At 44.9% G+C, this 26,817-nt stretch overlaps 1 protein-coding gene across 4 annotated transcripts in view; it reads right to left on the bottom strand.

Annotated features, from left to right (window-relative positions):
• Nucleotides 1-26,817, bottom strand: part of LOC128697378 (afadin-like) — a 349,288-nt gene that overhangs the window by 275,971 nt on the left and 46,500 nt on the right. For 3 of the 4 annotated variants that reach the window (XM_070094067.1, XM_070094070.1, XM_070094071.1), the window contains exon 1: nt 10,451-10,702. The exons of the other annotated variant lie outside the window; for it this stretch is intronic. In XM_070094067.1, the coding sequence (XP_069950168.1) occupies nt 10,451-10,690 (240 nt within the window). In that variant the 5' untranslated portion in view covers nt 10,691-10,702. Of the gene's footprint in view, nt 1-10,450; nt 10,703-26,817 lie in introns of those variants that run through there. 4 annotated transcript variants of the gene reach the window in all.

The raw sequence follows: 26,817 nt of genomic DNA, 5'->3' as shown, positions 1-26,817 counted from the left end.
TAGTGCCGAATGAGTCCTTCGGGGTTTCCCCGAGATTCTACAAGTACCTCGATAATAATAAAAACCATGACGAAGGCGAAGAGGCCTAAGATATGGGCAGACTATCAAGATGTGTTTCAATAGTGACGCTATTATTATTAAACAATTAAGTATATCAACTGCGTGACAGTATGGAGAAAAAAAAAGCTGTTTCCATGTGATCTTACATCACCCAAGAGAAGTTTCGTACATGAAGTGATGACATCTGTTAGCGTGAGCTGGATGACTTTAGTCACTCAGTATCTTAATAGAGGTTCAGTAGCTATAAGAGCGTCAGAGATTTTGTTCCAGCAGTGCTGAAGTTACTATCACTTAGGTATTATCATTCTTGAGGATGGTCTATCCCTTATGCTAGTAACAGATACTAAAATGGCGAAGAGTATGAAAATGAGGGTATGTAGGAAAAATGTTACGAGGGAAGGGAGGTGTGAGGTGGTCTTTGGGGACTGTAGGCCAGTTCTGAGGGGACCGAAGAGGGGAAGGAGGGTAGAGTGAGACGGACAAGTCAGTGACGTTATCCAGATCCACCACACAGGTCATGTTACAAGTATTGGGGAAGAGGGGGGGGAGGTGTATACGGGCGGTAAGGTGGGAGTGGAGGGGTAAACAGAAGGATACTCTACACTCTCCCTCCCTACCTTCCCCCCCCCTCCACATATTTTATGACGGTCATCACCATGATCAGCCCACTTAGTGCCTCATAGGGACGCCCCCTCCACCTACCTGTCTCCAACAAGGATTCTCTTGATTTTTTATTTCATTTTGAATATTACCGAGTATTAAGTCATCCTAAGTTATATATATTCTTCAACCATATACAAGCAGCTGAGTAGTACTGCTCACGTTGGAGTGAGTGCTATTATCTGTTAATGGCTCTGGGTATCTTGGCCACTGCCGTATAGCCCCAGGTCAGGCGACCTAAATGTGAATAAAATGTTACAGGAATAAGAACTTATATATAAAAAAAAAAATAATGTGATCCGGGCAGCAACCACGGCGCCTGATTCAGGACCCGGGCTGCTGGGGCAATGGCCCCGGAACTACCATACTCTAAAACTGACAAATACGTCAGTGATAATGATCGACTATCCTGTACAAGTTATGTCTAACCGGATAATAAACTTTCGCAAGTTCCTCTTTTTTTTTTTTTTTGGTATGTGTATGCCCTAACCCATTATTCTTATCCTAATCTCCGCTCTCATGCTCCTTGTCAACTGAGCTAAGGAGCTGCGTAGCTCACTAGTAAGAGTATTCGAGTCAGTCGCGGGGAACAGAGTTCGAGTCTCTGCCCACCTGGAGGGCATTCCTGCGGATGTAGTATACACAGACTTTACAAAAGCCTTTGACAAGTGCGACCATGGTGTAATAGCACACAAAATGCGTGCTAAAGGGATAACCGGCAAAGTAGGCAGATGGATCTTCAACTTTCTAACCAATCGAACACAAAGAGTAGTGGTAAACAGAGTTAAATCAGATGCTGCCATAGTGAAGAGCTCTGTCCCACAAGTCACAGTACTCGCACCTATCCTGTTCCTTATTCTCATATCAGACAGACAGAGAAGTAAACCACAGCGCTGTATCATCTTTTGCAGACGATACTAGGATCTGCATGTGTGTGTCATCCATTGAGGACACTGTTAACCTCCAAGAAGATATAAACCAAGTTTTCCAATGGGCAACGGAGAACAATATGATGTTCAATGAAGACAAATTCCAACTACTCCGTTATGGAAAACTGGAGGAAATAATAACTAGAACTGAGTATACTACAAACTCCAATCACACAATAGAGAGGAAAAGTAATGTGAGAGACCTGGGAGTGGTAATGTCAGAGGATCTCACCTTCAAGGACCACAACAATGCCACTATCACATCTGCTAGGAAACTGATAGGATGGATAATGAGAACATTCAAGACAAGAGATGCTAAGCCAATGATGATCCTTTTTAAATCACTTATTCTTCCTGGGCTGGAATACTGCTGTACATTAGCATCCCCATTCAAGGCAGGTGAAATTGCAGAGCTAGAGAATGTACAGAGAACCTTTACTGCACGTATAAGTTCCATCAAACACCTTAACTACTGGGAGCGCCTGGAAGCACCTAACTTGTAATCACTAGAGCGCAGGCGAGAGAGATATATCATAATCTACACCTGGAAGATTCTGGAGGGACTGGTCCCTAATATGCACACAGCAATCACTCCATACGAAAGCAAAAGACTTGGCAGGCGATGCAACATACCCCCAGTGAAAAGTAGGGGCGTCACTGGTACACTAAGAGAAAACACAGTAAGTGGCCGGGGCCCAAGACTGTTCAACAGCCTCCAACCAGCAATAAGGGGCATTATAGGAAGAACCCTGGTTGTCTTCAAGAGGGAACTGGACAGATACCTAAAGACGGTGCCGGATCAGCCGGGCTGTGGTTCATACGTTGGATTACGTGCGGCCAGCAGTAACAGCCTCGTTGATCAGGCGCTGATCCACCGGGAGGCCTGGTCGTGGACCGGGCCGCGGGGACGTTGATCCCCGGAATTCCCTCCAGGTAGACTCCAGGTAGGTAGGGCATTCCTAGGAGTAAAACTAGGTACTTGTGTGTTAGCCTACAGTTGGAGGTCTGTCCAAGGATAAATATTGTGGACTGTCATATCCTGTGTCAGAAAACACTAGTCCTGTGTAAGAAACTCCTATACCTCTTCGGGTCGGGAGGTCTGGTCATGGACCGGGCCGCGGGGGCGTTGATCCCCGGAATACCCTCCAGGTAGATCCTCCAGATACCGGCTGGAGGTATTCAAATGTTGAGTAAAAGGTGTCCGTGTACCTAGCCATGTGAAGAAAAAAGGTCAAATGAGACTCCGCTTCACCCATTCACCGACTTGCTGAAATTGATCCCAAACACACGATAAGTGCCCTCGGTTGTGGCCTTCTGTGCCACTTCTCTTAACGACAATTGGATAAGTGGCAACGTAGTTTTTACCTCCACCATGAGAGTTGTAAGGTGACCTCTGCTAACTCTACTTCAAGCATCGTGCCTGTCACCAAGTTATATTTCATCGTGTGAGAAGACGACGACAAACACCATTTAGGAGAACCCAGCCAGAGACATGCATTCTTGTGCTAAATTATGCCCCTCTTACCCTGCTCGGCGCCTCTCTTGTATATTTTACACAATAGTATTGACATACCTTCCAGTTTAATCAGGACGGACGTAGTGACACCATCAGTGTCACTACTGTTAGTCATCATTAACTTGTGATACTGACTGGAAAACTGGGGCCGCGGGGGCGTTGACCCCCGGAACTCTCTCCAGGTAATCTCCAGGTAAACCTGACACCAGTGTCAACCACTACTAGACGTGTCAGTGAATTATGGTACTGACACCAACAGTGCCACCACTGTTAGCTGTGTCACAGTGAATTATGGAACTAACAGCTCCACCATTGTTAGTTGTGTGCGTGCTCTCACAACCAATTATGTGTTCACATGTTTGTGCGCGCTCTCAGGCACATGTGCGTGTTCGTATGTTGGTGTGCGTGCTTTGGTATGCAAGTACACATGCACATGTTATTATCTTGAGGTGCGTGCTCTCAAGTACAAATACGCGTGTATGTGTGTTCCTGAGTTGGTGTAGGTGCGCAGAAAAGCAGCAGAAAGAGAATGTGTCGAGATGACGACCTTGAGGAGAGTTGACTACAAACAAGGATTCAGAATGTGTTAAGAAAACGATCTTCAGGAGAGTTGACCACTGTAAACAAGACTGTGTTGAGATAACGACCTTTCGGAGTTGACTACAAACAAGGACAAAGACCAATAATTCTACCTTTGATATATTTTTGATGAGTTTCGAGTCTCTACTTTCGGAGCCCGGTCATGGGCAAGGTTCGTCTGGTGCTTGCCTGGTCAACCAGGCCGATACTGCTGGAGGCCCGCTGCCCCACATATCCATCACAGCCTGGTTGACCTGGCACCTGGTGAAGATAATTGTCCAGTTTCCTCTTTAAGGTTTCTACACTTGTTCCAGCCTTGTTTCTGATATATTCTGGTAAGATGTTGAATAATACTGAAGGAACAGTACACTCTCAGTACCTGGAGTACACCTGGAGGGTATTCCAAGGGTCAACGCCCCCGCGGCCCGATCTGTGACCAGGCCTCGTGGTGGATCAGGGCCTCATCAACCAGGTTGTTACTGCTGGCCGCACGCAGACCAACGTAAGAACCACAACCAGGCTCGTCAGGTACTGATTTTAGGTGCCTATCCAGCTCCTTGAAGACAGCCAGGGGTCTATTGGTAATCCCATTTATGTATGCTGGGAGGCTGTTGAACAGTCTTCGGCCCCTGACACTTATTGTGTTGTCTCAGCGTACTCATGACACCCCTGCTTTTCATTGGGGGGATATTGCATCGCCTGCCGAGACTTTTGCTTTCGTAGGGAGTGATTTTTGTAATATATATATATATATATATATATATATATATATATATATATATATATATATATATATATATATATATATATAATATGTGGCTCGTACGTTGGACTGCGTGCGGCCAGCAGTAACAGCCTAGTTGATCAGGCCCTGATCCATCGGGAGGCCTGGTCATGGACCGGGCCGCGGGGGCGTTGATCCCCGGAATAACCTCCAGGTAACCAGGTGTAACTAGAACTTCATCGCCTGATGTTCTGTAGTTAAACCGAAAATATTCGCGTTATTTTCTGTACTGTTAAATGCTGTTTATTCGGATGGGGTACCATAGTATGCAATTTGCACTGAGAGAGAAGGGCATAAGTGACGCGCAGTTTTACTGTGACTATACACTGTGATGGACAACTTTCTCTTCGCATAACACAGCTAAGTCGCCCAAGGATTTCCTTTTTACAGATCTCCCTCACTATTTGAGAACAGAATTTTCCACCTGAGAGTTATTTGAAGGACATTTTCCGGGGTCAACGCCCCCCGTGGTCCGGTCCAAGACCAGGCTTTCTAGTGGATCATCAAGAATTTGTGGGATAACTCCAGGGACACGTGTCACTAGCATAAACCTATCAATAAAAGCGCAAGAATCCATCAGCTATCCATGTACCTGTTCATCTGTTGGTTTCATTAAGTACATTTATTCAGTACTTAAGGAACGGCAGTTAGAGGTGGAAATACTCTGCGAAGGCCGGTACACAGTGTAGTGATGGAACGTCGAGTTACAACGTGTTGCACCTCAGCTTCCAGTCCTTGACAGTCAAAATCATTTATTAAGAGTTTTCCGAAATGCAGGCTTAATTACACACACTTACACACTTACACACTTACACACACACACACACACACACACACACACACACACACACACACACACACACACTCACTTTAAGCACTTCAAAGGGAAATTCGAAACTCTCCGGGATCATAAAAACACTGAGGTACATAATTTCGGGACAGACATCACCACTTACATTATAGAGGAACAGGAGGGGGAGGTGAAGGAAATGTACGTCAATAATCCCCCCCCCTTCCCTCCCCACACAAAATCCCAGGTAAGCTGTTGGCGGAAAAAGGTAATTGTAGCGTTGACGACCTCAGAGCGCCGGAAGTTGTACATGCCAGGGACATGACGTCACCGCAACGCATACCCTGCCCCCCCTCACATCACCTGATAATTACCATCCCCTGCCCCCACGTCACCTGATAATTACCATACCCTGCCCCCTACGTCACCTGATTATCATCCCGTCCCCCACTTCACCTGATAATTGCCATCCCCTGCCTCCTACGTCACCTGATTATCATCCCCTGTCCCCCACGTCACCTGATAATTACCATCCCCTGCCCCCCTCCCCTAACGTCACCTGATTACTGATACATCCACCTGCTGGTAGCACCAGTAGTTGCCTGTGTAACGACAGACTGGCAGTTACTGCTTTCATCTACTGGTAGCATCAGTAGTTACCTGTGTGACGGCAGGCTGGCAGCTACTGCTTTCATCTACTGGTAGCATCAGTAGTTACCTGTGGGACGGCAGGCTGGCAGTTACTGCTTTCATCTACTGGTAGCATCAGTAGTTACCTGTGTGACGGCAGGCTGGCAGCTACTGCTTTCATCTACTGGTAGCATCAGTAGTTACCTGTGGGACGGCAGGCTGGCAGTTACTGCTTTCATCTACTGGTAGCATCAGTAGTTACCTGTGTGACGGCAGGCTGGCAGTTACTGCTTTCAACTACTGGTAGCACCAGTTACCTATGTGACGGCAGGCTGGCAGTTACCGGTGCTTTCATCTACTGGTAGCACCAGTTACCTGTGTGACGGCAGGCTGGCAGTTACCGGTGCTTTCATCTACTGGTAGCGCCAGTTACCTGTGTGACGGCAGGCTGGCAGTTACCGGTGCTTTCATCTACTGGTAGCACCAGTAGTTACCTGTGTGACGGCAGGCTGGCAGTTACTTGTGCTCTCATCTACTGGTCTACCTAGAGGGCATTCCGGGGATCAACGCCCCCGCGGCCCGGTCCACGACCAGGCCTCCCGGTGGATCAGGGCCTGATCAACGAGGCTGTTACTGCTGGCCGCACGCAATCCAACGTACGAACCACAGCCCGGCTGATCCGGCACCGTCTTTAGGTATCTGTCCAGCTCCCTCTTGAAGACAACCAGGGGTCTACCGGTAATGCCCCTTATTGCTGGTGGGAGGCTGTTGAACGGTCTTGGGCCCCGGACACGTATTGAGTTTTCTCAGTGTACCAGTGACGCCCCTACTTTTCACTGGGGGTATGTTGCATCGCCTGCCAAGTCTTCTGCTTTCGTATAGAGTGATTTCTGTGTGCATATTAGGAACCAGTCCCTCCAGAATCTTCCAGGTGTAGATTATGATACATCTCTCTCGCCTGCGCTCTAGTGAGTACAAGTCAAGTGCTTCCAGGCGCTCCCAGTAGTTAAGGTGTTTGATGGAACTTATACGTGAAGTAAAGGTTCTCTGTACATTCTCTAGTTCTGCAATTTTACCTGCCTTGAATGGGGATGTTAATGTATAGTAGTATTCCAGCCTAGAGAGAATAAGTAATTTAAAAAAGATCATTGGCTTAGCATCTCGTCTTGAATGTTGTCATTATCCATCCTATCAGTTTCCTCGCAGATGTGATAGTGGCATTGCTGTGTTGTAGCACCAGTAGTTGCCTGTGTAAGGACAGGCTGGCAGTTACCGGTGCTTTCATCTACTGGTAGCACCAGTAGTTGCCTGTGTGATGGCAGGCTGGCAGTTACCAATGCTTTCATCTACTGGTAGCACCAATAGTTACCTGTGTGACGGCAGGCTGGCAGCCACTGATAAAAACCTACCTGACTCACTGACACGCTCTCCCTAATGTTCCAACGCCCTAACCCTGCCTCACTGTCCTGCAACACCTGTCCTGTAACACCTGTCTTTGCCCTACACATCCTGCGTCGCCTATCTTGCCCTACCTTTCCTGCCTCACCCGTCTTGTCCTACCTCACCCATCCTGTCTCACCCGTCTTGTCCTACCTCACCCATCCTGTCTCACCCGTCCTTTCATGGTGTACATAATAGACTGAGGTTTGACTGTGTATTGTTCCACAATACAGATGAATTTATTCGGATGAGAAAATTAAAAATGACTAACTCTTTTATCTTCCGTAATCTAACGATTGCTTATCTAATCCCATGTGGCGAAACGTTTCCTCTAATGTTCTGAACTGTACAAAAGTGCTTTTTCCACAAATATTGTCGTGTTTGGCGTAAATATTTATAAATGGTATACACAAGTCCTTGAGAAGGAACCCGACCTGAGAGCTCCTTGGCTTCACTAACACAACACAACCTGACCTGAGAGCTCCTTGGCTTCACTAACACAACACAACCTGACCTGAGAGCTCCTTGGCTTCACTAAACACAATCAACACAACCTGACCTGAGAGCTCCCTGGCTTCACTAACACTCCACACAACCTGAGAGCTCCCTGGCTTCACTAACACTCAACACAACCTGAGAGCTCCCTGGCTTCACGAACACAACCTGACCTGAGAGCTCCCTGGCTTCACTAACACACTCAACACAACCTGAGAGCTCCCTGGCTTCACTAACAACACAACCTGACCTGAGAGCTCCCTGGCTTCACTAACAACACAACCTGACCTGAGAGCTCCCTGGCTTCACTAACACAACACAACCTGACCTGAGAGCTCCCTGGCTTCACTAACACACTCAACACAACCTGAGAGCTCTCTGGCTTCACTAACACACTCAAAACAACCTGAGAGCTCCCTGGCTTCACTAACACACTCAACACAACCTGAGAGCTCCCTGGCTTCACTAACACACTCAACACAACCTGAGAGCTCCCTGGCTTCACTAACACACTCAACACAACCTGACCTGAGAGCTCCCTGGCTTCACTAACACACTCAACACAACCTGACCTGAGAGCTCCCTGGCTTCACTAACACACTCAACACAACCTGACCTGAGAGCTCCCTGGCTTCACTAACACACTCAACACAACCTGAAAGCTCCCTGGCTTCACTAACACACTCAACACAACCTGAGAGCTCCCTGGCTTCACTAACACACTCAACACAACCTGAGAGCTCCCTGGCTTCACTAACACACTCAACACAACCTGAGAGCTCTCTGGCTTCACTAACACACTCAACACAACCTGAGAGCTCCCTGGCTTCACTAACACACTCAACACAACCTGAGAGCTCCCTGGCTTCACTAACACACTCAACAACCTGAGAGCTCTCTGGCTTCACTAACACACTCAACACAACCTGAGAGCTCCTTGGCTTCACTAACACACTCAACACAACCTGAAAGCTCCCTGGCTTCACTAACACACTCAACACAACCTGAAAGCTCGCTGGCTTCACTAACACACTCAACACAACCTGAGAGCTCTCTGGCTTCACTAACACACTCAACACAACCTGAGAGCTCCCTGGCTTCACTAACACACTCAACACAACCTGAGAGCTCTCTGGCTTCACTAACACAACACAACCTGAGAGCTCCCTGGCTTCACTAACACACTCAACACAACCTGAGAGCTCCCTGGCTTCACTAACACACTCGACAACCTGAGAGCTCTCTGGCTTCACTAACACACTCAACACAACCTGAGAGCTCCCTGGCTTCACTAACACACTCAACACAACCTGAGAGCTCCCTGGCTTCACTAACACACTCAACACAACCTGAGAGCTCCCTGGCTTCACTAACACACTCAACACAACCTGACCTGAGAGCTCCCTGGCTTCACTAACACACTCAACACAACCTGAAAGCTTCACTAACACACTCAACACAACCTGAGAGCTCCCTGGCTTCACTAACACACTCAACACAATCTGAGAGCTCCCTGGCTTCACTAACACACTCAACACAACCTGAGAGCTCCCTGGCTTCACTAACACACTCAACACAACCTGAGAGCTCCCTGGCTTCACTAACACACTCAACACAACCTGAAAGCTCCCTGGCTTCACTAACACACTCAACACAACCTGAAAGCTCCCTGGCTTCACTAACACACTCAACAACCTGAAAGCTCCCTGGCTTCACTAACACACTCAACACAACCTGACCTGAGAGCTCCCTGGCTTCACTAACACACTCAACACAACCTGAAAGCTCCCTGGCTTCACTAACACACTCAACACAACCTGAGAGCTCCCTGGCTTCACTAACACACTCAACATACCTTGCGACCACCGTCCATTTCTTAACGCTTCCAATTCATCCTCAAATGTCGTTTTTTTATTTTAAATTAGGTTAAATTAACTTCGGTTAAATAAGATTAGATTAGGCTAAATTGGTTCGGTTATGCAACAAACATATGAAAACTTATACTTAAACCAGAAATAAGCAAATTACAAAAATAGCTGCAATACACCGTGCAAGCCGAAAAAAAATGCGCAACGTTCACATCTGTGGGTTTGTCACTCGTGGTGGTGGAAATAGTTGTCCTGTTAGGTAGACAGTGTTGCTCTCACATTCTTGGTAGCACATTACATCACATTCTGTATAAATGGTTTCAAATGGCGACAAGTTGATAAATGAGACACTTATGTTCAGTCCATCATTCAAGATTGAAGTGAACACATCGGCTCTAGGCTAAGGGATTGATTACCTCAAACTTCTCATCTTCCAACTTTCTCTGCATTGGACTGAAGAAGCCACTGCGTGGCGAAAAGTTTCCAGAATATAGATTTCCAAACGTTGCACAAGTGTCTCACTGACCAAGTTACATCACGTCAACACATCTACACACAAAATACCGGAAATTTTTAGCTGAATTACTAGCAGAATAATTATACTTCCTCCGGCATCTATGCAGACAGAGACAAAAAGTACCGAGTAATGTATTTCTTCAAAACAACTAGACAAAGTTGGTATGATCTACGATATGCTACCTGTTGATGTTTCAGGGAGTCATCGTCTCTACAGTCCACTCTCGGACTAGACGTGGTGGTGGTGGTGGCGGCAGCGGCGATAGCATTGGTAAGATCAGCAGCAGAACAAGCAGTAGCAGAACAGGCGGTAGAACAGTAGTAGAAAAGGCAGCAGTAGCAGAACAGGCAGTAGGAGCAGCAGAAGCAGCAGCAGTAAGGGTGAGTAGTGTCGAGACCCGTGCCGAGCTCACCACTACACATGCTTGAGGCTGCTCCAGTGGCCAGCCTGCGGGTACAACACCACACATTCTTCACGGTGAAACTGCCACAGTATTTATGCAACGGCTTCGCAATACTGGTACTGGTCTGCCTACCTGGAGGGTATTCCGGGGATCAACGCCCCCGCGGCCCGGTCCATGACCAAGCCTCCTGATGGATCAGGGCCTGATCACCGAGGCTGTTACCGCAGGCCGCATGGAGTCCAACGTACGAACCACAGCGCGGATGATCCGGCACTGACTTTAGGTATCTGTCCAGCTCCCTCTAGAAGACAACCAGGGGTCTATTTTTAATTCCCCTTATGGCTGGTGGGAGGCTGTTGACCAGTCTTGGGCCCCGGACACTTATTGTGGTTTCTGGTGGAATTGTTGACGAGCCACCCACTACCACCTCTGCTTGAGCGAATCCAGCTTTCTCATGTATGCCTCATGCTGTGATTCACCTCTGGTTTATTTATGACTAGCTGCAAATTATAGTGTTAACAAGTGCTGACACAAACTACCGCCAGTATAAACTGTGTGGCGGAGGACCCGTAGTAATTTTAACTACAAATGTTCTCGGTAATAGGCGGGCAAGTTTATTGTGATTTATCTGCGATCGGTTTCCAGATTTTTTTCTGCTATCGAGGCCGGGCCTGGGTCCAGACCTCCCTGTTGATTGAAGAGACAGTTGTTAAACTATTTTTATTACATTCACGGGGAAAGAGCTAAACACGTAAGGGTCATACAGCGCCTAGGTAATCGAAGATAATCAGGTTCGGTCCAAGGGGCGGGAAGGGCAGCTAAATTCCCATGGATCAAGAGCCGTTCACTGCTGTACGAAGGTAGTGGTGGGAGACACAGGCTGACAGTGTCACACTGTCTCAGGTCTCTCTCTCACACTCACCTTTCCCTCCCTCCCAACCCCCTCCCTCCTACCCTCCCTCCCTCCCTCCCAACCCCCTCCCTCCTACCCTCCCTCCCTCCTTCCCTTCCTCCCTCCCTCCCACCCTGATCAAAATGGTGTATTGCCGACAACAGTGAAGAAAACATAAATATACAGGAAATTTTCTTAATAAAAACTTGTGAAAATAAAATTTTTGATTCATAGGTTCCTGATTAGCCGGGTTGTGGTGCTTACGCAAGCCTACTTGCTGCCTGCACAAACAGCTTGACTGCACACCAGGATACCTTATCCGGTACCAGGCCGGTGGGGGCAGTGACTCCGGAAATCAAGAGGTAGGTACTTCCACATACAAGTCCTCTCAGGCTTGCATAATCACCTTTCTTGTCAGCTTACTCTTTTCCCTGCATGTGCGCGTGCGCGTTTACCTGGCTTCTCTCCATCCCCCGCCTCTAAACAGTCAACACAGCAGATCTAAATGGCTGGTTTGTCCTCTCCTCGTATCCGTGTGCAATCTTTAACAATCTGTATTGAAATTTCTCATTACTGCCTCCGTCAGTTTTTCTCTCCACATTTCCGGTCCTCTGGAAAATTCCATCAAGTTCGCCTAATATTTTTATGTTTAAAATCCTACCTAATCGGTAGTTTCGTCTCCCTTTGATTCGATTTTTGCATTGTTTCTATCAGCATTTGTTTAATGTTATTCTCCCAGTAGGCTTGTCCTGGTTGTCTTGTGTTCAACAGAGGAATGAAAATTGCTGTCATTATTACGTTACATCCTCGTGTCCCCAGTGTCCCTGCTGCGCAGTATCTAAATATCCACAGCTAAGGCTGCCACATGTTCAATCTCTATTTATCTCTAATTCAGCAGCTCTCATAAGATACCCCTCTCACTCCCACACACACACACCTGACAACACTGGACAGGAGGTATGGGGAGGGCATGATAACATATAAAATACTGAGAGGAATGGACAAAGTGGATAGGGACAATGTTTCAGAAATGTAACAGAAACAAGGGGTCACAACTGGAAGTTGAAAACTCGGATGAGTCACAGGAATGTTAAGAAGTACTTCTTCAGTCAGACTTATCAGGAAGTAGAACAGTCTGGAGAGTGATGTAGTGGAGGCAGGATCCATAGACAGCTTTAAGAAGATACGATAAAGCTCATGGAGTAGCGACCAGCGAAGAGGCGGGACCAGGAGCTATGAATCGACCCCTGCAACTACAATTAAGTGAACACACACACACACATTGCCAAGGTACCACACACAATTACTCACAAAGTCAACAGTACCACAAGCATATAAAGAAAGAGAAAATACGAAGTCCTGCATTGAAACAAACACGAGCAAGAGGAGGAGCGATTTTCAAGAGAGATTTAAGGAACTCAAACTAATAAGACTTAAAGTGGACCTGGGAAGACATGATCGCAACGCATAAAATAATCACAGGATTAGATAGATTGGTTAGGGACAGGCTGTTTGAAAGTCATGGACAGAGATGGCAGGTAAAAAGGGATGAGCCAGAGAGACAGTTAGCAGGGAAGGGACATCAAATTTTTTTTTGTCGATATCTAGTTCGTTTCAGGCCGACACCCACCGATAACGATACAGATATACTTTGGCAAACACCTAGATGTTGAAAAGTATACTTTCAGTCTTAGGACGTGACCAAGTGGAACACATTGTGCTGAGAACTTTCAACAGGTGAACCCCGGGCCGATTGCAGCCCACCGGATTGAGGAGTGTTGACCACCTAAGAATTTTGGAATTTATCATATTAGTTAGCAGAAGTTGATCAATGAATAGCACCCGACTCATGATTGTCCACACTTGTACTGACACGGTCAATTAAGCTATTTTTATATATTACAATACTGCTAAAAAAATAATTATTTTTTGAACAATAGAAGATTCAAGCGGTCCCCCCTCCCTGCGCGCGCGCACGCACACGCACACGCACACACACACACACACACACACACACACACACACACACACACACACACGTGAACGACATGACGGAAGGGATAGACTCAGAAGTGTCCCTGTTTGCAGATCATGTGAAGTTAATGAGGAGAATTAAATCAGATGCGGAACAGACAGGTCTACAAAGAGACCTGGAGAGGCTGGATACGTGGTCCAGCAACTGGCTCCTAGAATTTAACCCTGCCAAATGCAAAGTCATCAAGATCGGAGAAGGGCGAAGACCGCAGAGTATAGGCTAGGCGGTCAAAGACTGCAAACCTCACTCAAGGAGAAAGATCTAGGGGTAAGTATAATATCGAGTACGTTGCCAGAAGCACACATTAACCAGATAACGGCTGCGACATACGGGCGCCTGACAAACCTGAGAATAGCGTTCCGGTACCTCAGTAAGGAATCGTTCAAGGCTTTATACACTGTGTACGTCAGGCCCATACTGGAGTACGCAGCACCAGTTTGGAACCCACACCTGGTCAAACACGTCAAGAAATTGGAGAAAGTGCAAAGGTTTGCAAAAAAAGCTGGTTCCAGAGCTAAGGGGAATGTCCACGTAGAGAGGTTAAAGGAAATCGGCCTGACGACATTGGAGGACAGGAGGGTCAGGGGAGACATGATAACGACATACAAAATACTGCGTGGAATAGACAACGTAAACAGAGACAGGATGTTCCAGAGATGGGACACAGAAACAACGGGTCACAATTGGAAGCTGAAGACTCAGATGAGTCAAAGGGATGTTAAGAAGTATTTCTTCAGCCACATAGTTGTTAGGAAGCGGAATAGTCTGGCAAGCGATGTAGTGGAGGCAGGAACCATACATAGTTGTAAGACGAGGTATGATAAAGCTCATGGAGCGGAGAGGGGGGACCCAGTAGCGTTCAGTGAAGAGGCGGGGCCAGGAGCAGTCTCTCGACCCCTGCAACCACAATTAGGCGAGTACGTACACACAGATTTATGTAAAAACCTGGACGGCCTGGCAGTAGATGAAAAGCGGTGTTGGAGACGTACACTCTCCAGCACTCCCCAATATTTTAGTAGGAAAGGACCAATTTGAAAAGTCAACTTTAAGGGCGAGCCACATTTTATAATTTCTGTAATTTTTATGAATAATAATAATAATAATAAATAATAATAATAATAATTTGTATTTGTTGACACTGTGCAGTGTGGAACTTGCACAAAAGTGAATTCATAGTTTCACGTGAGGGCCACATCCATTTCCTAGAAGGGCCACATGCGGCCTTCGGGCCACACTTTGGGGACCCCTACTATACACAGTTTCAAGAAATATTATTGGGCTTGGAAGGCAGAAATCAGTGATGTGTCGATAAGAGGGAAAGAGGCGGGGCTAAGAGTTATGTTCCAAACCCTGCAAAAACAACTAGGCGAGTACAACTAGTTGAGTACACAATCACTCACGATGTATTCACATCACACACCATTCCTCACACTCTCCATCAAAACTTAACGCTTCACACTTAAAGTGCAGACGCACTTGAAACTAGTAGTGGCACGATCTATTTATTATTCTGACAAGTATGTTTACCACACTACTTGGATGAGACGTTACATGCTTACAAATACTGAACCCAACGTTCTCACCAGATCTGTTTAAATACGAAAATAAGCAATTCAGCTACGGCAGCATATATGGACACATTCTATTGTAGTAACTTTTCACCTAGCAGCGAGTAGAGGGCAGTATATACTAGCAGCATATTTAAGGCAGGTTAAACGATATCTGGAGAATTGTACAGACATCTTTCACTACCCATACGAATTCAAACACACAAATTATTAATATAATAATGGTATAAAATACTAACAAGTAGATTCACACTGTTCAAGACCATTAAGTTGAACACATCTCCAGGCTGAGGGACTGACCACCTCAAACTTCTACTTCAATGTTAATGGACTGATCACACCACCTTTACTTCTTAACTGCTTATGTGGTCTCCATATTTGCCACCTCTGTACTCGACTGACGAAGCCTACTGTAGAGGCGAAAAGTTTCGGAATAAATGTACCTATTGTAAATGTCTTACCTGCACGAATTACTGGAAGCTCCGGGATTCCCTCAAACTGTACTTCATGGAACGTTACGTGGAGAGATGCATTATAATTTATATCAGGAAAGCAGTAGAGGCTGTTTCCCAATCCGCACATTAAAATTACTTCCTTTGCGAGTGGGAAGCTCGGGAGTCGGTGTACAATAACCCAGTGAACAACAAGGGTGGTAACACAGCTAACTCATTAAGTGTAAGGGTCAAAGCATTTTCAATATCTTCCATCAAATGAAAGGGAAATAACAAATAGAGAGAACATGTTACGTTCCTATAAATCATCCCTGACCAGCCGCCATTGCGGACTGGTCACACACCGGGCGGTAGGGCTTTGATCCCCGGAAGTACTGCAAGGAAGGAACCGCTGTCTTCCCACGAAGCTCACACCAGCCTCCCGCTACCTGTCTCGCTAAGTACAGTACCTCCCATCCTCTTCCCTCGTCTCCAAACAACTCAGTATAGCGCTTGACTATTGATACTTATCGTTTGATCTTTGAAGAGTCGCAGTTCTTGACCCCGACTAAGTTACTTGGACACTCATTATTGTTTGGACCCCAATGGAAATAAGTCACTCTGTCTGACTTTTTTGGGTTATCCTAGGTTCTCTACACATATGCTGCTATATATGATAATTCTATGTAACTGTATTTGTGTATACCTGAATAAACTTACTTACTTACTTACTTACTTTGACATGTCAGTCACGAGTGAGAGACTACACCTCTGACTTTGTCAAGCCCTAATATATACTACTTTTAATGTTGCATCCTCGTGTATGGTGTATCTCTACACCATTTACTTTATTGCCTTTATTATTCCCTGAGGATGTATTCGAGAGATAGTGAAAACACTCGAAATTTAATTATCCTTCACTATGATTATATTGCATATTAAGGTATTACAAATTTCTTATGATTTTATTGTTCGCGTGCGCGCACGCCACACACAAACCTACACTTGGGTGTAATCGGTACAGTGCCGCAAGCAGTTCGACCTGGATAAATGTAGTAATACTCCTAGGGAAAGAAAGTAACCACGGAACTTGTAAGTAAATAATTTTGATTACCTAAACAGTGCCACATCTTCACGCTGTCTGGAGGTTCTCTACCCACGCTCGTCTCAGTAATCACAAACTTATCTAAACTGTTTAGAAATGTTTGACTGCGTACCAGATAAGTTAAAATACTTTTAAATGATCGAAGAAATTAGATTACTGGTCAAAGTTATACGATTTTTTTTTATCTATAATGTTTGTTCCAGTGACCGCACAACCTGAAAGATTTCTCCATTTTTTTCTCTTTTCTTCATATATACCTACCTACCTGGAGGTTGTTCCGGGAATCAACGCCGTCGCGGCCCGGTCCTCGACCAGGCCTCCTAGTGGATCCAGGCGTGATCAATCAAGCTTCTACTGTTGGCCGCAGTAGTGGGACTATATCCGCTGTTTTTAGCGACTGTGGGATGACACCCGTATCCAGACTCCCTCTCCATAGCATACTACAGGCACGCGAAAGGAGTTTCTTTCAGTTCTTGATGAACACGGAGTCCCACGAGTCTGGAACTGGGGCAGAATGCATAGGTATGTTGTCGATGGCTTGTTCTAAGTCCAGTGGAGTTAGGGAGTGTTAGAAATTTGGTATATATTGACAAGGTTTTGATATTCGTTCATGAGAAATTCATTTGAACTGTCGATCTTTAATCCGATTAATAGCTCATTAGTCATACTGAGACTTCAGTATCTCAACTCCTTTCTTTGCTGTCGTCCGTGTAAGTCCCATCTTGTTTGAGCAAGGGCCTGATACTGGATGTGGTTTTATGCCTTGCTTTTGGAATATGAAAAACTATTTTGGATTTCTTAAAATTCATTAATTGCTTTCAGCTGCTCCTATCTCTCCTGGATCCTGTATAAATAATTTATGTTCAATATTTTCTACTTCCGTCGTCAGTGCTTTCTTCCGCATTTCGGACAGTCTAGACCCTACTGGAGAAGCTCAGTGATTCTTTGCCTCCCCCTGTAGAGGGAGCATCTCTGTCCAGTTTGCATCTTCTCTTCTTTTTCCTTAGGGGAATATACCTTTAGTATACTTTCTTTTAAGACACTGGTTCGGATCCATGTTATTTAATATCTCCCCAGTATGTTTCATTAAGAACATCTTGAAGGTTGGGAGAGTTCGCAAAATAAAAGCAGTGTGTAGAGACAGGAGTGCCCTTGACGGTAGCGTACATTCACCAAGATATGTATATCTTTCACAGAGCCTATTTAAATTTTTATTCTAGGAGTTAAGAATTAATGTATTCCTGATGTTAGTGTAGAAGTGGCTTGTGGCCCCTCGTACCGTCAACAAACATTGGGAAAGTAAACATGATTATAAAATAACAACAAAGTATCCCAACCCACACACACAACAGCCCCCCCTACACACACAAAACAGCCCCCTCACACACACAACAGCCCCCCCACACACACACACACAACAGCCCCCCAACACACACACAACAGCCCCCACACACACACAGCCCCCCCCCACACACACAACCCCCCACACACACAACAGCCCCCCCCCACACACAACAGCCCCCACACACACAACAGCCCCCCCACACACACAGCCCCCCCCACACACACACACAACAGCCCCCCACACACACACACAGCCCCCCACACACGCACACAACAGCCCCCACACACACACACAACAGCCCCCCTACACACACACAACAGCCCCCCCACACACACACACACAGCCCCCCCACACACACACAACAGCCCTCACACCACTGTTGACCCTTCACCATCTTGCCCCCACAACAGTCCCCAATGCCACAGCCACCCCACCCTGCCCCTACACCACAGCCCGTGTTCAACATTCTGCACAGCACACCAACTTACGACTTGCTCAAGGTAGTGTTGGCTTTTGCGCGCAAGAAAAAATAAACTAGATCAGCAGGATCAACGATAAGCCTCTCCCGAGGAACCAGTTCTACTGACCACCTCATTATTCCACAAGCTAAACCTTAACCGAGTAACGAGATGCTCCAGCACTACTGAACAGAACATCAAGTGTATACAAATGACCAATATAAGATCCGGGTAGGCAAGTGCAGCACAAGAGGCTGTCAAGCAGGTGTAATGTTCTTCCAGCACCGGACACATCCACCTTATCATACTACACACTTGTCCTCCTCACACTACATACACACACTTGTCCTCCTCACACTACGTACACACACTTGTCCTCACATTACACTATCAACGCCGGCTAACCTTCACCTCATCTTACATTATAAACAACAGTTTTGATTTACAGATCAAGTATCAGAGCGAATAAAATAGGGAGGAAGGAATGGCGTTTCAGAGGAATTTACCAAACTAAGCTCCAGCTGATTCATTAGTGTAGTATTCGGTTAAGTTGGGTTGCGGGTCAAGTTTGGTTAGATCAGGTCAAGTAAGGTTAGCCTTGGATAGTTTAGGTTGTTTTAGGTTACGTAAACAAAAAAAAAGGTGTAATTAACCATAATAAAATATAAAACAGCCTCGGCGCTAATAACGCAGTGACTGGAGCAACCCCAAGAAATGCTGAAATCTGCATAAGCATAACTAATTGTAGGATAATGGGTAATGTATCGGCTAGCCATTCAGTAACCTATTTATAATTAAGAGGATAAAGGACTGCCGAGAGGCTGAGACCATGTGGTGGGCTAGAGAGGCTGAGGACAGGTGGGGAGGCAGGAAGGAGGGCGGGGCTGCAGGTGCAGGTGACAGACAAGAGGAGAGACGGAAGCTACTAGTCAGCACCACAATGAATCTTACAGAACACACACTGTTGATGAATAAAACCCATGTGCAACATCTGGGTAGCTTTACTTGGGACGTTTCGTTTACTAATGAATTTATCAATGCAATACAGAGGTGGTAGTATACACATCATAAGCAGAATGGAAACTGTAGCAAACTGGAAGCGTAATACCGACCAATGGTATTGACATAGATTTCAATACGAGTTCTTTATTGGTACATGGTTTTACCCTCGAGTTCCACCTCATTTTGTTATTCTTGGAGGTTCCGCAAATGCAATCATTCAGGTACGATGATCAAAACATCGTCAATACATTTTAACCAAATGTGTCGTGTAATAGTGCTCTAAGTATATAAAAGTTGACTAGCATAGTACTTATAAGTGGTTCCACTGCTAGGTCGAACTTCTGCTTGGAGCTAACTTTCCCAAAGAACAAACTAAAGCTCAACTGGTCAGGGTTGTTTCGTAGACAACTGATTAACTCGTCAATCTGTACCAGTATAGACAGGAAAGTAACTTTTAGTCTTGTCATCTTATTTCAGAAGGAAATGTTTTCAAGTCTAGCGATGAGGTCGTCAGAATGACGAAGAGTGGAGTGGTTCTAGGTGCCCAGCAACTAACTCTTCGCCAATATACTTGGCAATCTGCGTGGCGAGCTTCCATTTTCCAAGGTGAAGGACCCAGGAGAAATATTGGGTTTATACGTCTTAGGTAGACCGTAGATGTGTGCCTGTTGGGGGGTGATAGGCGACAGATGGCATAATTTCTGGCCATGCTCGGACCTTGACTATTTTCGTAGCTTTATTCAAGAAAGCTGCATGATGGAGGACCTACTAAATGATACTGACACTTAGTCGAGAAAAAAATAAAATTTCTTGAATAGAGCTAGGAAGATGCCGTCAAGGTCTGAACAGGACCAGAAACCGTCACCCGCCAACAGGGACATACCTACTAAAGACCCGTAAACCCAATGTTACCTAAAGGCCTCAGATTTCTGCTTACTGGTCTTTTTCACATTCTATATGAACAAACACTAAATTGCTTTATGTTAATAAAACACAAAAGCAATTAATAAAATTGATTACATTTAGTTTCGCTCTCCAGCTTTATCAAGCAAATACAGACAATTCAATTTATATATGTATAAATATTGTATACATTATCCGTCCAGCACAGCGTTCTGACACAGGTTATGATGACCGTTCGAGGCTACCAAAGATACGTTAGCGTGGTAGTCTGCCAAGTTTCAATATTGCTTGTAGTGGTGGTTACTATATCATCTAGTCAGCTGAGTGAAGCCGAACCCTGGAAAGTTTCTTGTTTGATCATCACATGTGGAGTAGATAATTAAAGGCAGACGCACCTGCAAAAAAAAAAAAAAGTATGAAGGACAGATGAATAGAGCTCATCAAGGTCAAGGATACTATGTGAGCAGCGGAACGTCTTAAAGCCACCACCACCACCACCACCACCACCACCACCACCACCTCCTCCTCCTACCCACACACAAACCAAACATCACACACATACACCATATACCAATAACCCACATTAAATAGCACTGAAATAATGTGAATATTTTCGCTCTAACTAGGGACTCTCCTCAGGCTAAGGAAAGTTTCGAGTTAGAAAGTAAATATTCGTGTTATTTCAGCATTACTGAACGCGAGTTATTCGTATATAATACCCAGAGGAGGAAATATATCTACCTTCACTTATTCCGTAATAAGAAATCTGGCATAAGTGCCCGGACATCAAGGTTCAAGTTAGCCTCCGAAGGGCAACATCCTCAATCAATCCCTCAATTTATGACTACGTGCTAGGACAAGTTTAAAAGAGGAGAGATAATCAGATGGTGGATGGAGCAGAGCAGCAAGTTGCCTAACACTCCCTCGCTGGAAGAGCAATTGCAACCAATTGAGAAGGAGGATAAAAAGAGGGTGAGTCAGTTAGGAGGGAGTGACAGGGTTAGCCTGAGGCAATGTAGTGTACACCGTTACTCAATTCTTAGTAAGATGTCTGCCTCCGACGCCCCCGCGCCTCACCACCCTGGGGCTGCCACCTGTGCAACATCTGGGTATCTTTATATATGTCTAATTCTTCATTCTGTCGGTACTGTATACTATACATATACGGTTGCAACCTGCTGAGACACTCACTGATAGTGTAGGGACTCGCCAACCAGTTGCTTGCATAGCTGTGTCGAGTAATAGCTCCTGGCCCTGCCTCATAGCCCGTATCAATTGACTTTGCCGGTTTCTGACCTCGAGGGCATGATCATACCTTTTCTCATAAATATTCACAATACTACCGAGAGAACGTTAAGCACGACGACACAAGAACAATTAATGAGATATTTGTTAATGAGATATTTGTTAATGAGATATTTGTTATGGCTACTCTGTTGAGTAGTGGTCAACAGAGTTAAATCGGAGGCTGCCATAGTGAAGAGCTCTGTTCCACAAGGCACAGTACTCGCCCCCATCTTATTCCTTATCCTCATATCAGACATAAACAGAGATATACACCACAGCACCGTATCATCCTTTGCGGATGATACTAGGATCTGCATGAGGCTGTCATCTGCTGAGGACGCGGTTAACCTCCAAGAAGATATAAACAAAGTTTTCCAGTGGGCAACGGTAAACAATATGATGTTCAATGAGGACAAATTCCAACTACTCCGTTATGGAAAACTGGAGGAGATAATAACTAGAACAGAGTATACTACTGACTCCGGCCATACAATAGAGCGGAAAAATAATGTAAGGGACCTGGGAGTAGTAATGTCTGAGGATCTCACTTTCAAGGATCACAACAGTGCCACGATCGCACGTGCAAAGAAAATGATAGGATGGATAATGAGAACTTTCAAAACGAGAGATGCCAAGCCCATGATGATCCTTTTCAAATCACTTGTTCTCTCTAGGCTGGAATACTGCTGTACATTAACATCTCCATACAAAGCAGGTGAAATCGCAGATCTAGAGAGTGTACAGAGATCCTTTACTGCACGTATAAGTTCTGTCAAGCACCTTAACTACTGGGAACGCTTGAAAGCACTTGACTTGTACTCGTTGGAACGCAGGAGGGAGAGATATATCATAATCTATACTTGGAAAATCTTGGAAGGAATGGTCCCAAATCTGCACACAGAAATCACTCCCTACGAAAGTAAAAGACTGGGCAGGCGATGCAAAATGCCGCCAATAAAAAGTAGGGGCGCCATTGGTACACTAAGAGAAAACACCATAAGTGTCCGGGGCCCAAAACTGTTCAACAGCCTCCCATCAAGCATTAGGGGAATTGCCAATAAACCCCTGGCTGCCTTCAAGAGAGAGCTGGACAGATACCTAAAGTCAGTGCCGGATCAGCCGGGCTGTGGCTCGTACGTCGGACTGAGTGCGGCCAGCAGTAACAGCCTAGTTGATCAGGCCCTGATCCATCGGGAGGCCTGGTCGTGGACCGGGCCGCGGGGGCGTTGATCCCCGGAATAACCTCCAGGTAACCTCCAGGCCAAGTTTCGCTTTTCAGGAGTTTTATCAAGCTTGATAAAGATCCTAAGAGCGAAATGTTGACGTAATACACAAATAATTCGATCCAAGTCGGACCGAAACATCGTCAAAAGTTTCTTTCTCCTATGTGCGGGTTATTTTTGTATTGTTCAAGTCACAGTAGTGTGCCTTTGTGTTCTTTGTTGACGTAATAACCTTTAGTTGTTCACGTGTTCTTTTACTTAACATACATACTTATACAACTGTCGTGTTTGCCTCCACCTCTGGTTCCTTCCTTTACCACCATGAAAATGTTTCCAAACTTCCTTGTGGTTCATATGCGTGTCTAAGTGTCACGTGTGCCGTGGCTGCCCCTCCTAGCAGGGTATGTCCTGAGGGAGGCATGACAGGGGTGGTGGGGTAGACGGGTGGGAGGAGAAAACAGCCTACCACCTGTGTTCCCACATTGCTCACACTTAGGAAAGGAATGTCGAGACGCGTCACCCACTTGTACTGCGTTCCTCTCTGCTGCTCACAGATTATATACACCCAGACCGCCATCACCGCTGACAACACTCATCAACACCTATCCGTACCTCCCTCCCTCCGTTCTCACGAATTATGACATACATGTAGCGCTAAATCTGTAGGGGTCATGAGAGAATCAGAATCGACCTAAGGAAGGGTGCATTAGGTGCACATTCTTGGATCAAAAGCCCTTCACTGGTGTCAAGGAACCTTCACTGAGAGGGATTTCATTCTCTCCCCATCCTGTGTGATGGAATATAACAAGGAAACACAGCTAGCTTTTGTTCTCACTGAGTAATTATCATATAGAATAGGGACACAGCACGTACTGCTGATGTATCCAGTTTTTTAATAAACAATAAATCATTCTCAACAGACAAATGCCAATTTAAAGAACTATTAACGTAAACTGTATTTTTTAAATTAACTTTTAAACGGGTCTACAATCATAACACTACAGAATAACCAAACTAAATTAAATACTAACTATTTGACCAAATACACATTCCAATAAATACGGAGACGGTACCGTATCCAACTAACGGAGTGATATTAAGAAAACACTAGACACACGTTCTACCGCCGTCAACATTCAATGTCTCGTTGTCAAGGACAAGATCACTGCGAGTCGAGACATTTTATTAAGCATCCTCGACGGTCTACCTTTAAGAGGTTGCCTAATTTTTTTTTTTTGTTTTCTTTGTTTTTCCTTCCTCCAACTTTCCGATTTTATTGACGATTGGACGAGAACGTCTCGTCCAATCGTCATCAAATTTCCAACATTTATGTACGTTAACGAGGACCGAAGTTTTAGGACAACAGGCATGTTCACGTTACCTATGTCCAAAGTTGTTGAACCTGGTCTCATCCTTTAATGCAGGGGTTCCCAGAGGGTGCGGCGCATCACACTGGTGTGAGGAGAGAGAATGGCAAGTGTGGCGGGAAGATTCAAGGACAACCAAAGAAACATTTAAACAGTCATGCAAAACAACCTCTGTGAAACGAATAGTGAACTTCCAAGCGCTTTCGTGATTTCTCACATTATCAAGGAACCATAGATAATTCCTTGATAATGTGAGAAATTGCGAAAGCGCTAGGAAGCTCACTATTGTTTTCACAGTAGTTGTTTAACATAGTATTATTTCACCTGTTTACTATGATCTTATTGCACTGAAACATTCATATACAGAAACGTAAGAGACTCGTCTGCATTTTGGGAATAAATCATGTTTTTATGCAGCTGCATTATTTTATACCTTCTGGATGCCCCATTATCATATTATAAAGTAGTTCTTTTCAATGTTTTTAAATCAAACACTGCTAGGAGTTGTTTTAATATATTTCTTATCAATAAAAGGTGCGGCGCCAGCAAATTATACCGTCATATACCACAGTATTAACGTTTAAAAATAGGTAGTATTGAGGTGCAGTCAAGTTAGTTAAGGAATGATAAGTTGTGTTACTTTAGGCTTTATGGTTTAGTAAGTTGTCTTATGATAGGTTTGATCTAGAGCATGGTTGTGAGGTCGGCCTATTTCTAAATTGCGACTTTCATCCCGTCATTTTCCAAAAACCAGAAGCATATACTTCTAATAGTATTTAATAATGAGAAAACAATTACAAGGAGTGTAAGGTAGATATTTCATTCACTAAGGGTAAAGGTATGATAATGTTGACAATGTGGAATTCAAGACAAACATGCACGATTTTTTTTTATTAAAGTTTACGCTTTGCCACTGGTATTTTTTTTTCATCTTAATACAGGGAGAACAAGAAATATAGCATGTATAGTAAGGAGAGGTCACTTGATGAAGCTAAAGGGGGCGTGGCAGAAGTCCGCGTCACCTGATCGCTGTGTCCTGGTTAGGTAAGATAATCCTAGCCAGAGTTTCGGATATGCCAAAATTCCAAGAATTCTGTTTGACAAGTGTTCAATATTGATATCAATGTTGCCTGAAACAAATATGCCGGTGCATGTCGTCCTCCTTAGTTACCAGCTCCACTTCATGCCTTGCTGAGATCGTCGCGACTACAAGCAACAACAACAACAACAATCTTCCTCTCCTCGATGTTTTTAGACAAAAAACACTAATAGCAACTCGCATCAATTTAGCGTGTACTGCAAATCCACCAACAATAATGATCTCATTCACTTCTGGCCTCACCACTCCACTGGAAACAGGAAACGTCTTCCGTTGGGCTTCTTTCTGAAGCTTTCAGAATATGCAGCCCCAATTTGCCTTTACATTTTCCTTCCACCTTCATGTGATACTGTAGAAGGAAAGCACAAAGAATAATTAACACTCCGAGAGACGATACCAACAGTAATCGCTTTTTAATCTTCCCTACTTTCACAGAGCTTGAGAACGCTTCTAAGTAATGTAAATGGCTTACTTAAGAAAGCCATTAACGTCACCGCCACCGCCGCCTCCACCGTTATCAAGGACATTACTAGAACTACGAGGGTTAACTCTAGCTCCGAGGAGAATGGAGGCAATTAAGTATAAATGAATGAGACAGGGTAGAGAAAATACACGCCTCCCGCACTCATAACATCAATTCCCCCCATATTTCACATCATATACACGGCCTCTCACTACATGGATTGGCCCAGGTCAAACCATGATCATCCGAGGAGACAGAAACTGAAGAAAATGCCTTGAATCGGCTCTCATTCATACTAGACACTGCCCAGAACCAGGGAAGTTTCCAGCTGATTAGACTCCAGACTCGCACTTTATTCATCAAACAGTTTTCCTGACCGGACACAGGTCAGGTTCACACGTCACGTCTTATCGTCACTTGCTATTTTACTTATGCTTACCATGTACTTAGTCTCTTAAGTGATATGTTGTCCCAATAAATATTTCCATTCAGCCATAATGTCTTCATCAGCTGTTGGTTTTACAACTACTCTCCCAATGTAAAGGTGATCGAAGCCAATGTGACAGTCTATTTTCTTAGTCTGTATATCTTTATTGCTATGACAGCCAAGTGGGTGACTGTTTAACCAGTCAAACAACGATTACCTGACAGTTCCACTGCACTCGTCAGGTCTCTCTTTTATGTTCGTGCGTCAATAATTTTCATCACCTTTGCTATATATTCGGTACATTGCCGTTGTGATACATATTAATTAATTTTTAATGACAAGAGGGCAATCTAACCTATCTAAACCTAACATTAACTAACCCAACCTAAATAACCGAAGTCGAGAAATTTGCTACAAAACATCCAACCGATGGGTTGGATGTGACAAGGATCTTGATGACAAAAAATCTGAAGCCAAGAAAAAGATGACTAAATGTTTGTAATAAAGACATCAGATCACTCACAAACACACACACACACAC

This window comes from Cherax quadricarinatus, chromosome 44 (assembly GCF_038502225.1).
Source record: "Cherax quadricarinatus isolate ZL_2023a chromosome 44, ASM3850222v1, whole genome shotgun sequence".
Taxonomy (NCBI): Eukaryota; Metazoa; Arthropoda; class Malacostraca; order Decapoda; family Parastacidae; genus Cherax; species Cherax quadricarinatus.
This window is presented reverse-complemented; position numbering and strand designations above follow the sequence as displayed.